We start from the raw sequence: 12,808 nt of genomic DNA on the forward strand, positions 1-12,808 counted from the left end.
TATTCTTCTCTACTAACCTTTTCAATGGCATCCCATTTACAGTTATTGACCAATCTGTTCATTCAACCCAATTTCTACCAGTTACTTTTATGTTAGACAAATGATTCCCTTTGAGCTTGGATAATTAAATAGGGTTTTTTTTTTTTTAAATCAGCCATCTATTAGCATTTTAATTTCCACTGAATATGACCACATATCATTATTGCTCTGAAAACATTTGATACATTTGACAAGTAAAACTGTTACCACAGAACACACTGCACACATTTTACAAAAAGATTTTAATGAAAAAGTGGTTCTATATACATTGTTGTTACAAGCATTTCAATGCATTATAAGCAATCCCTTTTAAATTACTAACAGATTATCAAGTTTCTAAAGTATTTGTATAAAATTTCAGTTTACACAATAATCCTAATCCCAAGTAAATAAGCAGTGTAGTGTCCCGACAAAAACCCTGCCATTTTAGAAACGTCACCTGCTGCAACAGCAGCACTTAATTGCCATCTTTGAAAACAAAGTTGTCTGCACCATTGTTTGTATATAGTCCTGCAATAGTTTGAACTATTTGTTAGCTTGGCATCAAATAGCCAAACTAGGAGTCTCCTCAGTAGGAAATTCTTTTAAAAGACTTTTTTGTTGTTTTAGGATAGTAGAAATTTGTATAGGAATAAATCAAGATTTCTTGGTCAATTGTTACCCTAGAGATACTACAGATCCCACCAAACACTCTAGTTAAAGTCCCAGTGCCCCACTCCTTCCAGTGAAACACATCCAAAAGTTTTGAATCCAGTTATTCAATGTGTATATTTGCTTGTTAAAACTTGTGTTCATTATAATTAGAAACAGACCCAGAAGTTAAATATTTGATTGCTTTTCAGTTTTCAAAAAACAAGTTTGCTTGAAAACATTCATGTTATTCTTTACCATGTTGTCTAGGCAAACCAAAATTCCTGATGAAATGAAACCACTAAACCAAGTGAAAAAAATTATTGAAGATCATTAAGAACTTTCTTTGCTCTTTTGTTTATATTGCTATTAATATGGACCCCCAAAATGTGTTTATTTTCAGTGCATTCATTATAAATTCAGGTAAATTTTTGGAGAATTACTCACCTGTAGGAGGTTAATAAAATTTTTATTACCAATTCATTTGTACCTGAGTCACAATTTGGCTAAATTCCTATTAGCTCACACCTTTAAAAAGGAATTGTATCCCCCAACTTCCATATAGCTTTTTATTTTTAGGAAGAAACCTTAAGATACAATGTATACATGAAGTACTTAAGTAAAATCTCAACCATGAAAATCTAAGTACTTTAGGAAAGCAATATTGTTACCTTTTACTAAAAATATCAAACTTTCACTTTATGAAAAATGTTATTTTGTTCTACTTTTAAAAAGAGAAGAGTCAGGTTACTTCTCTGGAAAAGGGGGCAGGGAAAATGTGTAAAATGTAACATTTTCCACAAAAGATTAGTAAAAATTATTTAAACAGCCTGGGGAAGTAGGAGTGGGCACAGTAAAATCTGAATAAGAATTAATTGCTGGTTAAGAATTCTACAAAGAATGTTTACAAATGTGTATTTTAAAATTTAATCATACCAACATAACTTCATTTAATGCAAACATGATTTGTAACTAAAAATTAGCTTTGTACTTTTAGAAAACAATATTTTTAGGGTTAAAAACACGATTGGGAATTGGCCTATATCATGAGGGGAAAAAATCCTTTGTGTGGAGTGATAGGATAAAGAAATGTTTCAGAGTATAAAAAGGCAAAACACAAGCTTCTATTTCTGAATAACAAAAAAGACTGGTTGAATTTTCATAATTATTTTAAGAGATGGTGAATTGAAGAAACAAAGAACCAGAAGTTAAGTTTTAAGAAACTCTTAATGCCCCAGATATTAAAACATTCCCTTGAGTTTTCATTGATATAAACATAAAAACAATTTCTTTATAGAAAGTGCTTAGCAAGCACAAGTATACTGATATAAATATTTCTATCAAATGTATCAATACCAAATATACTTGGCACACGTAAGTAACAAAGTATGCCTGTGCTTGAAAAATTGCTTCTATAAGAAATTGCTTTTAAAAGGCCCTAGAAACAAACTAAATTGTTAAAGACTGGCAACAATGTTTCACTTTAATTATATAGAGCAAAGTTAACTTTTATTCCAGAGAGCTTAATGGGAAGACATTGGTTAGACAGATTTTAGCCTCAGTTCTCTCATATGTAAAAAATGGAGATAATGATCTCCACAACACTACTGTTAAGCCTTGAATACCTTTCAAATTTTATGTGAATGAGTTTCCTGGTCAGTAATTTTTGTACAAGATTGTCATAAATGACTGAGGCTGATAAGACTATTTCAAAGGGCTCAAACTGCCTTGTAACAGAAAAATAAAAGATAATGCTTGATTCCCTATTAAAATGGTTCCAGAATCAAGAAAATGGCTAGTTTGATGGATGCATATATGGGAGAGGGGAGAGAGGAGGAAGAAAATCACTCATAATTGGGCTAGGGATGAAATACTTAAAATGTGCATGGGATATGTAGAGGGCAACTAAATGATATCATATGCAGGTGTTTTTTCTGTACACTGTTAAGTCTTACCCAGCCAGAAACCTTCGAATTTAAGATGATATGCAAGGCATTCCTCATATAGGCAAGTAGTTTTCATTCAACCTGTAAATCAAAAAGATTACTCTTACCTTGCTTTACAAAAAAATACCCTTTAATTAGTGAAAAAATTCAAAGACAAACCTTACCTAAATGCTTATTGCCCTTCCTTGCAGGTCTAAATGCTAGACCTATCGACTCTGCCAACTCAAGTAGCTATCACTCAAGGATGTTCCAAAAAGGCGAAGAACTCTTGCTAGACTTTCTTCGATATTTCAGCTGTATATTGCAGATTTTTAACTAGCTTTGGAAAGCAGCTCACTATCAGCACAGTATCTTATTCCTTCACCTTCTCTGAAGTTGAAGCTCTTGCTGCTGCCTTGTCATTCTTTAAATATGCTGACTTGTCCACTCAATAGGCTGCAGGAGTCCTGTCTTATTGAGTTGCCTTTGATCCATAATGTGCTAGAAGGCACATCTTAGGTCCTTTAATGCAGGTTAAACCGCCTTCCTCATGGCTTACTTTTTCCACACTGTACACAAAAACTAAGCTAATAGAACTTATAAACAGGTCACAATCCCCTGCTTATAGGTTGCAAACATTTTTTTTCATCATAGTTGACATTCTCATAATTAAACTAATTCCATAGTTAACACAAGGGTACAATTATCTCATGGCCTATTAAAAAAATACTGTCACCATTATTTAAGATACAAATTCAGACTTTAAAAAGAGAATGCGATTCCTCTCCCTTCCCCTTCTACCTTTATCACTAATGTTGGGGAATACTTTGCAAACTTTTTTTTTTTTTTGAACCAAGTATCCAGGATTAAATTATGAACATTGAATATGTTCTTGTGTAAGTCTTTGCACTTAAAACTGGCAAGGACTTAACCATTTCAGTATTTACCTATTTTTTCTGCCCTGCTTTATTGACATATGCTCATTAACAATCAGTGTTGTCTGCTTATGACATTTATTGGTTTGTGAGTTTTGACTTCTGGTAAATCGCCACATCTGCAACCCATTTCATGCTCGCAAAGCATGCATCCATATATTAATACTGAACAATGGCACAAGTTAAAGCAACAAAAGTAAATCCATTGAAAACCAGTTCCACCCTCCATTTATTGCTTGTTTTGCCCAGTGCTTAATTGAACAGAAAATAGAGATTTCTGGATTAAAATGTTCAACGGCCAAAGAAAGGACAACAGTGGGACACACACATATATATTTACTACTTAAAAGAAACATTAAGCATCATCTGGCGCAAAACAGTTGACTTTATGTGGGGGATATTGACCCACATGGTGCTGGGCAAGGTATCTATATCATGAAACTCCTTCACAATCAGTGTTTTTCAAACAAACTGTTAACTCATACCAATATTGTGTTGAAGTAGATATATATATATATGATGATGGTGATGACATGTCTAGGCACTGAAGTGCAAATGAACTCTTACTTAGATCAAACTTGAATTCAGGGTCTTCAAAAGCGAAAAGCTTGTGTACCAAACAATTGTGCTACATTGCTGCTGCAAGAAGGTAGTTTTAGAGGATTATACCTAGGCTATCCTTGGTTTCATCCAGAAAAATGCATATGGTGTAAGCAGGAAAGCATGCCAGCCATTTAAGTGTTTCACAATGCGTGCTTTTTATTCTCTTGCTCTGACAGCTTGTATAAATTAAAAAGACATTAAATCAAGGTAAGTATTTGAAGGTCTTTGGGCCTCTCCCCACCTCCCACCCCTAAACCAATTAATACAAAATAAAAACCAAAGAAAAAACCCCAGGTTTCCACTGTTTGCTTGGATACAGCAGAGTGGTTGGCTATTTTTTTTTTTTTAATTCATTAAGAAAAATTTTTCAAGAGGGAGGGGAAAAAAAAACCTACTGCCCCACCTCCCACCCTTCCATCATCCAGATCTTAATAAGGAGACTAAAGACATCTCCTATACCAACATCATGTTATGGCAGCAGTTTCAAAGGTGGCCAAGGTAACTCTAGAATGGATTTTTTTAAACCTTTTTTAATAAACACAACTAGGACTTGGCAGAGCTAACACACTAAATCATAGAGAATTACAATTAAAAAAAATATATATGCACAACCCAAAAGGTAATTTGAAATTTTCATTTGAAAGGTAAAGCTTAATGCTATTAATTCACAAATATACTAATTTAAATACCCAATCCTAGTTGTTATCTAAAACACACATTGCAAACATACAAATACCTATTCTCTCCACTTATCAACTCCCATTCATATCAATGGGTATTATGGTTTGGTTTGGGGAGAATAGATTCCCCTTAGACTGCAAGTCAGCAGGTGTTTCTTTACAGTTAACTTTAGCAAAATTCATACAAAATAGTAATTAACAATGATCTTCTCTACTTGTTAACTAACAAGGAAACACCTTCAAAACCGCATTTCATTAAAGTTTTCTGTACTAAAATGTAGAAAAACTGAACTACACAAATATTGAAAAGTTAAAAATTCCTTAATTTTTTATTCCTGGTACCACTACCACAATTTACAGGGCAATATACCTGATGTAATGAAAAGAAAAAGAAAAGACAAAGCTACAACAGATAAAAGACCTCAGGAATGTACATCTAATTGACACTACATTGCATTAATCAATAGCTGCACTTTTTGCAAACTGTGGCTATGACAGTCCTGAACAAGAAGGGTTTCCTGTTTAAGCTGCAGTAACTTTTCTGACTATGGATCATCGTTCCTTCTGTGGCAGATTTTTACAGTTCCTCTAATGCATTTGGGACGACTGTCTCAAAGTAACCTGCAGCTTTCCTGACAACTCCTCGCTCTCTCTCCTGCTAAGAACTGTAGCCTGTTGAATAATATAGGATAAAAAAATTATTACTCAGTGAATAGTTTCATTTATTCTTTATCATTATGATCAATATATAAGAATACCTACCCTCTTCTGTTGAGTTTTTAGAACCTTCTGCTACCATATCCACCACTTCCACCACCAGATCCATAACCACCTGAAAATAAAGTAATATATGTCCATTTTTCTTTACAATTGAAATCTCAAATTTTAAGTTAGAAAATAATGATATTTACCACCATAAGGACTGCCTGAGCTCCTTCCACCAAAACTGCCTCCTTTCATGGGTCCATAATTTGATTGCTGCTGCCCACTATAATTCCCAAAATCATTATAGTTCCCACTGCCACCGTAGTTACCTGAAATTACAAAGATTAAGTCATTTTTTTACTGTACAATACAAACTTGACATTTCCCCGTAAAACTACTGTATGCATATGTTCTCCTGTCAACCATAATAATATTCTCCATAGAGGCTAGCAACCCTTTAAATCTGTCTCTAATGGGACTATGCCAATACCCATGGATGCCAGCTGACAGGCCTAAGGCATTGGTAGGGGAATAGGAAAGGGATGGGGCAAGAGGAGAAATGACAAAACAATAAAAGAGGCAAGAATCAAGGTGATATATACATGTATATATGAATATCACAAAACTTCGAAAACATTTAGTAGAACCCTATACTATGGTAGAACTTGCCTATCCCTGTTTTCTATTGTCTACGCAGAAAGTGAATAACCTAAAAGTTAATGCAACTGTTTGATTTGCTATTATTTCTTACTCAGCCAAACTTCTAAACTCATTGATACAGCACTGCACACAGAAGGCGCTCAAATGCTGTTGACTGTCAGGCTCATGCAGGTACTGTAACTGTAATAAAATGGAATAAACTCATACAAATAGTTATACACCTAAATAATGTTCAAGATTACATTAACATGGGTAACAAAATCTCTATTAGAAAGTTTTTTACATACCACCCCCAAGTACTGTCAAAGTGCTTAGTAGTTATTTGCTGCTATTTTACCTAGGGTTTTCAAGTCTGCCCCTTTACTTTAGATCTACTGACATGAACATTAATCCAATCAAGTTAAAAAAAAAACCCACAAAAAATCCTAAAGTTAAAAAGTGGTATTTGATTTTAGCTAAACATGTGGCAGACAACCATTATTAAAGGGGTAAAAAACCCCATACAGAAGTAAAAAGACAACTTTCAATTTAGCATCAATTAACATTAAATTTTTACTAATCTAAATTTACTACTAGTAAATTTACTTTACTAATAAAAGCTTTTCTAAGGTTGATCACATCTTAAAAATGTTTAATTGAATGCTAATTAGATACCGTTTTTTCAACACCACCCATAAGGATGGAACTACACATACTTCTAAATATATTTAAACCTACCCAAATTATTGAAATAAGAAATGTGCATAGCTTACCACCACCAAAATTTCCTCCTTCATTGTAACCATCATATCCTCCTCCACCACCACCATATCCACCACCTTGGTTTCCGTATCCAGGTCCACCACCACCACCATAACCCCCTCTACTACTGTAGCCAGGACCACCTCCATAGTTGCCACCTAAAAAAAGTGAATAAAGCAAGAACATTAAAGCTAAACTAGATGTAAATGTACAAGGAATACATGTCAATTTTATAACCCAAAGAACTTAAAAAAAAAAAACCCCAACTTAATTCTTTAAGGCTAAATAATAGAATAATTATCATACCACAGAGTATTTAATTTATGCTAAATTCACATCCTTAAGCACATTATAGTAAAACTATCACACTGCAATCAAACTTCCCAATAACTTTATTAATCTGATATGTACTCCAAAACAACAATCTGTCCCTTGTTAAGAATGTGAGGCATAATTCTAGCAGTCATTAAACTGATTACATATACTCTTGTGACTTGATACTTAACAATATTTTCCAGAAAAAAAAAAAGCTTAACTAGTTAAGTGAGTTACTTTAATCCTAGTATTTTTATTTTAAAAAAAATTAATAATTGTTTAATCACATAAACTAGAAGAACAATATTAAGTGAAGACCCAAAAAAGACTTAGGCACAAATTATTGGTACATTAAACTTTTCACAAAGTTGAAAGCGGTTGCAAAATCTCTGAACAACAACAAAAAACCCAACTATTTATCAATGCTACTTATATACTTGAACTGATGGTTTTAAAATAGCAAAAGATAGAAGTAGTACAACTGTGTCTGGTCAAGATCATATAGTTACATAATAAGCAAGGTTAGACTTTAACAGTAAGATGCATATGTATATAAATAGTGCAAGATCCTCTTTCCCTCCCAGCGCTAAATATATGATGCTATGAAATACCATTTGAAAGAGTAGCCAATAAATCCATCAACAATCTTAAAGATTTATATTACGTTTCATCTGCAAAATGAAAGGCTTCAATATAATTACCTCTATAAGTCTATAAATTATTTATAATCTAAAATAAATTTAGATTTAGTGTTCTAAATCACACAACTGAAATTATACAACAGAAAAGCTAATCACCTTTTTACTTTAATGGAGAACACATAGCAAAAAACTGAAATATGGAAAAAAGTTTTAAAATCTTACCATCTCCACCAAATCCATTATAGCCACCATCTCCACCTCCATAACTGCCTCTGCTACCACCACCACCACCACCATATCCACCTGGAGGAAAGAGCAAAATAGTGGATATAAACTCCTTAAGAATTAGTCAGACATATTAAGAAACAAGAGTCAAAATTATTCTACCTCTTCCACCAAAGTTTCCTCCACGGCCAAAGTTTCCTCCTCCACCTCCAAAGTTTCCTCCTCGACCCATAAAATTGCCTGAGCCACCTCCACGACCTTAAAATAATTTAGGAGGGTTAGAAATGCCAAGACTAAATATATTTATAAACCCTTTATGAATATATGCACATTTATATCCAACTTACCTCTTTGTGAGCCAGCAGACTGCATCTCTTGCTTTGAAAGGGCCTTTTTCACTTCACAGTTATGCCCATTTATAGTATGATATTTCTGAACTAAAGAAAGTTTTAATAAGAAAAGGTTACAATTTTATCTTTAGAAAAGGCAAGTTTAAAACAAGGTATAACTTGAAATTATTACACATGTTTAAAAGTATGTACTTTCAATTATGTGAATGTGGTACCAGAAGTATTAACAAATTCAGTTCAGAACTCAAGCTAGAATGTTTCTTTTTGCCATTTCTAGATTCGTGCAACTGTTACATACCAACAATTTTGTCAACTGTATCATGATCATCAAAAGTTACAAAAGCAAATCCTCTCTTCTTTCCACTCTGTCGATCTTCCATAACTTCTATAGTTTCGATCTTGCCATACTTTTCAAAGTAGTCTCTTAAATTATATTCTTCTGTATCTTCTTTAATACCACCAACAAAAATTTTCTTCACGGTTAGATGTGCACCAGGTTTTACAGAATCCTGTTTAAAAAAATAAAATAAAAATGCAAATTTTCTGCAACAAGTTCATATTAGGTTTACAACATATGAATCATTGGCATACCTCTCTAGAAACGGCTCTCTTTGGTTCCACTACACGCCCATCAACCTTATGTGGCCGAGCACACATTGCTGCATCTACCTCTTCTACACAAGAATAAGTCACGAAGCCAAAGCCTCTGGAACGTTTTGTTTGAGGATCTCTCATCACCTATAAAACACAATTTACAGGTTACAATTTTGTTGCCTATGGCTATATAAGTAACTTTTAAAATACCACCTTATTTATCTTTAGTTCAAATTTCAACAACTTACCACACAATCTGTGAGAGTGCCCCATTTTTCAAAGTGTTCTCTTAAACTATCATCCGTAGTTTCAAAGCTCAAGCCACCAATAAACAGTTTTCTCAACTGCTCTGGTTCCTTTGGATCATGACCCTTAGAAAAATAAACAAACTTAGCGGTTCATAATTCTCACATTCATCAAATTTTTTTGGATAATAGATCTTTAGAGTAATTATTGTTGCTACCATTCTGAGTGGAGTAGCAAAATAAACTATCGAATTTGTTAGCAATTTCTTTCTGTACAGTTAATGCAGTGTAGCAACATATTAGGAAACAAAAAACTTGTGCAGCCTTTCCATGTGGTTTTGTTAGATGAAAACTCAGTAAGAATGAATGTAATGGAGTTGTTGTATCCAAGAAATACTGTCATTTTTCAAGAAACTTACAGCCTGTCTTTCATATGTTAGTCTAGAATTACCACTATTCTTCAACTGAAATAACATTTTGGACAACAAAACTAAGATATAGCTATATTTCTACACACCTTCATTCACATAAGAAGTGTTTAGAAATACTTGTTACTAGGCAAAGTATGTCCGATTCAAATGGGAATATTAACAGAGCAAGACCTTGCCCTCCCATAATCCTGTGCAGGTAATGGGAATCAGCTGCAGTTGTGTAGAAATCAGAATACTTTCTTCCAGATTCTATTGCTTAAAGACAATTTCAAACTACAGATACACAAAGATTATATTTTATATAATTTATATATAATTATATAATTCAATTCTAAGAATATGAAGTTTTGGAAAATATGATTTAGCAACTTTGTACTTATATACCATGCTAATACTTTTAAAAATTCTGTACATTTCCAGAAAATTAGAATGATCTCGATATCAAACTTCTTCCAGTATTTTATAAAAGGCTATACATTTTACATCCTGTTAAGTATTTCTTCACATACCCATTTCAGTTTATTGATGTATTGTTAGATTCCAAACTGGTACTGCATGATGGTACAAATTTCCCTCCAAAAAACTCAATATGATGGGATAGGAACTGTTAAATAACATGCCACAATAGTGTTTTAAAAGTCACTTCCCATATTTACAACTTGTAGAGTTAGTTTTGATTATTTTGATAGATTTTGCCTAATAAGGATGGTCAAATCTACACTAATAATTTGTCGTTTTAACTCAAACGTCCAAAATTTTTTAAAGACAAGCCTGATGTTACAAGAAACCAGTATTATGTTAACGTTAAAGTTTACTAAACGAGCTTAAATTTCAATGTTTCATATCGCATAACATCCAATCTACTTTTAGAATCAGGGCATTAGAACCATGATTCAAAGCCTTGGAAATAAAACCAACTAGTAACTTTCGATTTTAGTCTGATACAAAGCCTGTCCTCTCAATTTCAATCTGATAGTTTATTAGAGGAAAGGGAAATCTACATTATAAAAGGAATCGTGTTAACAAAAATTCTTTAAAAAAAAAAAAAACTGGCTATGGACACATCAGACTTTCATAGCTGATACCATGATCCTTAAGTCTTCCCTTTTAAATTATGGGAGGGAAAATTTCCTTCATCTCTAAGAGTGGCTCGTGAAAAGGCTCAAGTCATACTTTCATTACTTTTAGGGCCATGAAAAATACTTTGAGTAAACCGAAGGAGGAAAAAAAAATGTTTCACTCCCTGCCCGGACATCTAAGGGACCACCACCACCCCTCGGAGAAGAAAGGAGCAGGGAGCAGACTGAAGCATTCTCCCAGCGGTTGAAGAATGGTTCTTTCAGGCCTAGAAACGTGGTGGCGGAGACGCTGTGATTGCAAAAAGCAGCAAGCGTTTAGATTATTTGCAGCAGCGCCTCCCCTCGCCGCCTTGTCTCCCTCCTCCCCTCCTTCCCGTTCCCGCCAGCACCCTCCCCGCTGCCCCCCCCACCCCAGCCCAATCCCGCGCTCTCGCTAGGCAGCAGCAGCAGCGAAGCGGTGGAGGCGGCGGCCATTGCGGGCCAATGCGCCATTTCATAGAGCTGAGGATCAATGTCAATGTGGCGGCGGCCGCCGCCCGTCCGCTCTCCCGGATGTGGTTGCCCGCCCCCTCCCCTCTCTCACCCTCCCTCCCTTCTTCCTTCTCCAGCCCCGCTCGGCTCGGCTCTCCCCTCCCCCACCATCTCTTTCCCAACCGCTCGCTCGCTCTCTCCCTCCCTCCCGCCCGCCTGCCATGCCGCACTCCGCCTAAAAATCAGGAGCCATCGCGGTCAGGCCCGCTCCGCCCCCGGATGGCGCCCCCACCGAGCCGCGGCTTTGCGGGGCAGCCTTCGAGGCGGAGGGAGGCGGGAGGCGGCTCAGGAGACGGGGGGGAGGAGGAGGGCGAGGGGGCGGCGGCGGTGGCCGAGGGCCCGGCAGCTCTACCGCGGCCCGCTCCCTTCCCCTCCCCCCCACCGCCTCAGCGCAGAGCGCGGGACCGACCGACCGACCGAGCCCCCTCTGTACTCCCCCCGCCAAAGCCGGGGCACCCGCTCCGGCCACAGCCCAGCAACCCCCCGCTCTCCCCCTAATACCTCCTCCCCCCGGCGGCGGCGACGGCGGCCGGAGTCGGGCTGGGGGCGGCCGGGCGGCTGTTTTACCTCCATTTTGAGACCGGACTCGCCGCCTCCAACTCGGGTTCAATATGGGACCGAGAGGAAGAGGCGGGGCCGGCCGTCACGTGACGCACTTACCGCGCGCCGCCGGCGGCTGGTGGGAAGGCGGACGTGAGGGGGAGGGGCCAGGCGTGGGCGCTGAGGGAAACTGAGAGCGAGACGGGCTGGGAGGAGACGTGGGGGTGGGGCAGAAGGCGCCGCGCTGGCCGCGGGAGCGCGCGCCTTTCGTCCTTAGTCGGCTTTCTTCTCCCCCTCCCTTCTTCCCCATAGTCCTTCGGGACTGGGGCCTTTCCCGCCCTTTGCGCTCCGCTGCTAGAATGGAGGAGGAGCTCTCGGCTTCCTTTAATGGTAGATCCGTGTGCAAAGAAATCATCCAGCCTAGCCTGGGCTAGAATGGAGTTTTTGGTCACATTCTCCAGCCTCCCACCCAATCCTTTTCCCAATCTCTTTCTCCGATTCTTAAAGCGTTAATTAAATCCTCCCTTGTCCCCCCCCCTCGCCCCAACACCCAGACCAAGGGTAAGGCTTTCTTTTCTAATGCAAACATTCATGCTATTTATACAGAAATACTGATGCTTAAGCTTTTACTCCTTCCAAAGAATTCACGATGTGTTTGTTTTTTATTTTTTTTACAAATCAAGTAGAAGCAGGGCCAGTCAGCTGGTATTGAAAATCTGCAGATGTCAAAGAATCTGCCGTGCTGGCGGTGAAAACACTATTTTCTGATCTATTTTCAAATTAAGTGTAGAAACAGCTGTTATGGACCCCAGTTTCTGCAGCTTGAAGAATTCAGTGATTTGGCAAATAGATTTGGGGCATTAGGATTGCCAGATATACTGCCCGTGGAGAGTGACTTCTTTATTCCAGGACCTCCTGTTTCCAATTGTGGCTTTATGT

The 12,808-nt window shown here is 37.2% G+C and overlaps 1 protein-coding gene across 3 annotated transcripts; it reads right to left on the minus strand.

The window, feature by feature from the left end:
* Positions 1-262: 262 nt before the first annotated feature.
* Positions 263-11,983, minus strand: HNRNPA3 (heterogeneous nuclear ribonucleoprotein A3). Of its 3 annotated transcripts, none has more exons than XM_051986149.1 (11): positions 11,831-11,963; positions 9,292-9,414; positions 9,041-9,187; positions 8,748-8,958; positions 8,447-8,536; positions 8,262-8,357; positions 8,097-8,177; positions 6,930-7,076; positions 5,724-5,846; positions 5,575-5,644; positions 263-2,696 (listed from the first exon to the last, which is right to left on the minus strand). In XM_051986149.1, exons 1-10 carry the CDS (start codon positions 11,900-11,902, stop codon positions 5,592-5,594), a joined length of 1,143 nt encoding a protein of 380 aa, XP_051842109.1. In that variant the 5' UTR covers positions 11,903-11,963; the 3' UTR covers positions 263-2,696; positions 5,575-5,591. The 3 variants fall into 3 exon arrangements, with proteins under 3 accessions (XP_051842109.1, XP_051842110.1, XP_051842108.1); XM_051986150.1 differs by lacking the exon at positions 263-2,696 and adding an exon at positions 4,263-5,484 and having other exon boundaries at positions 11,897-11,983; XM_051986148.1 differs by lacking the exon at positions 263-2,696 and adding an exon at positions 4,263-5,484.
* Between the last annotated feature and the right edge of the window lie 825 nt (positions 11,984-12,808).

The sequence above is a fragment of the Antechinus flavipes genome, chromosome 3, assembly GCF_016432865.1.
Source record: "Antechinus flavipes isolate AdamAnt ecotype Samford, QLD, Australia chromosome 3, AdamAnt_v2, whole genome shotgun sequence".
NCBI lineage: Eukaryota > Metazoa > Chordata > Mammalia > Dasyuromorphia > Dasyuridae > Antechinus > Antechinus flavipes.

Excerpts from the sequence above, each read along its gene's own strand:
- HNRNPA3 (XM_051986149.1), bottom strand. The coding sequence starts at position 11,902 with ATGGAGGTAAAACAGCCGCCCGGCCGCCCCCAGCCCGACTCCGGCCGC. Across the intron at positions 9,415-11,830 it reads GCCGCCGCCGGGGGGAGGAG|GGTCATGATCCAAAGGAACC; the intron begins GTATTAGGGGGA and ends TATTTTTCTAAG. Across the intron at positions 8,537-8,747 it reads TACAGTTGACAAAATTGTTG|TTCAGAAATATCATACTATA; the intron begins GTATGTAACAGT and ends AACTTTCTTTAG.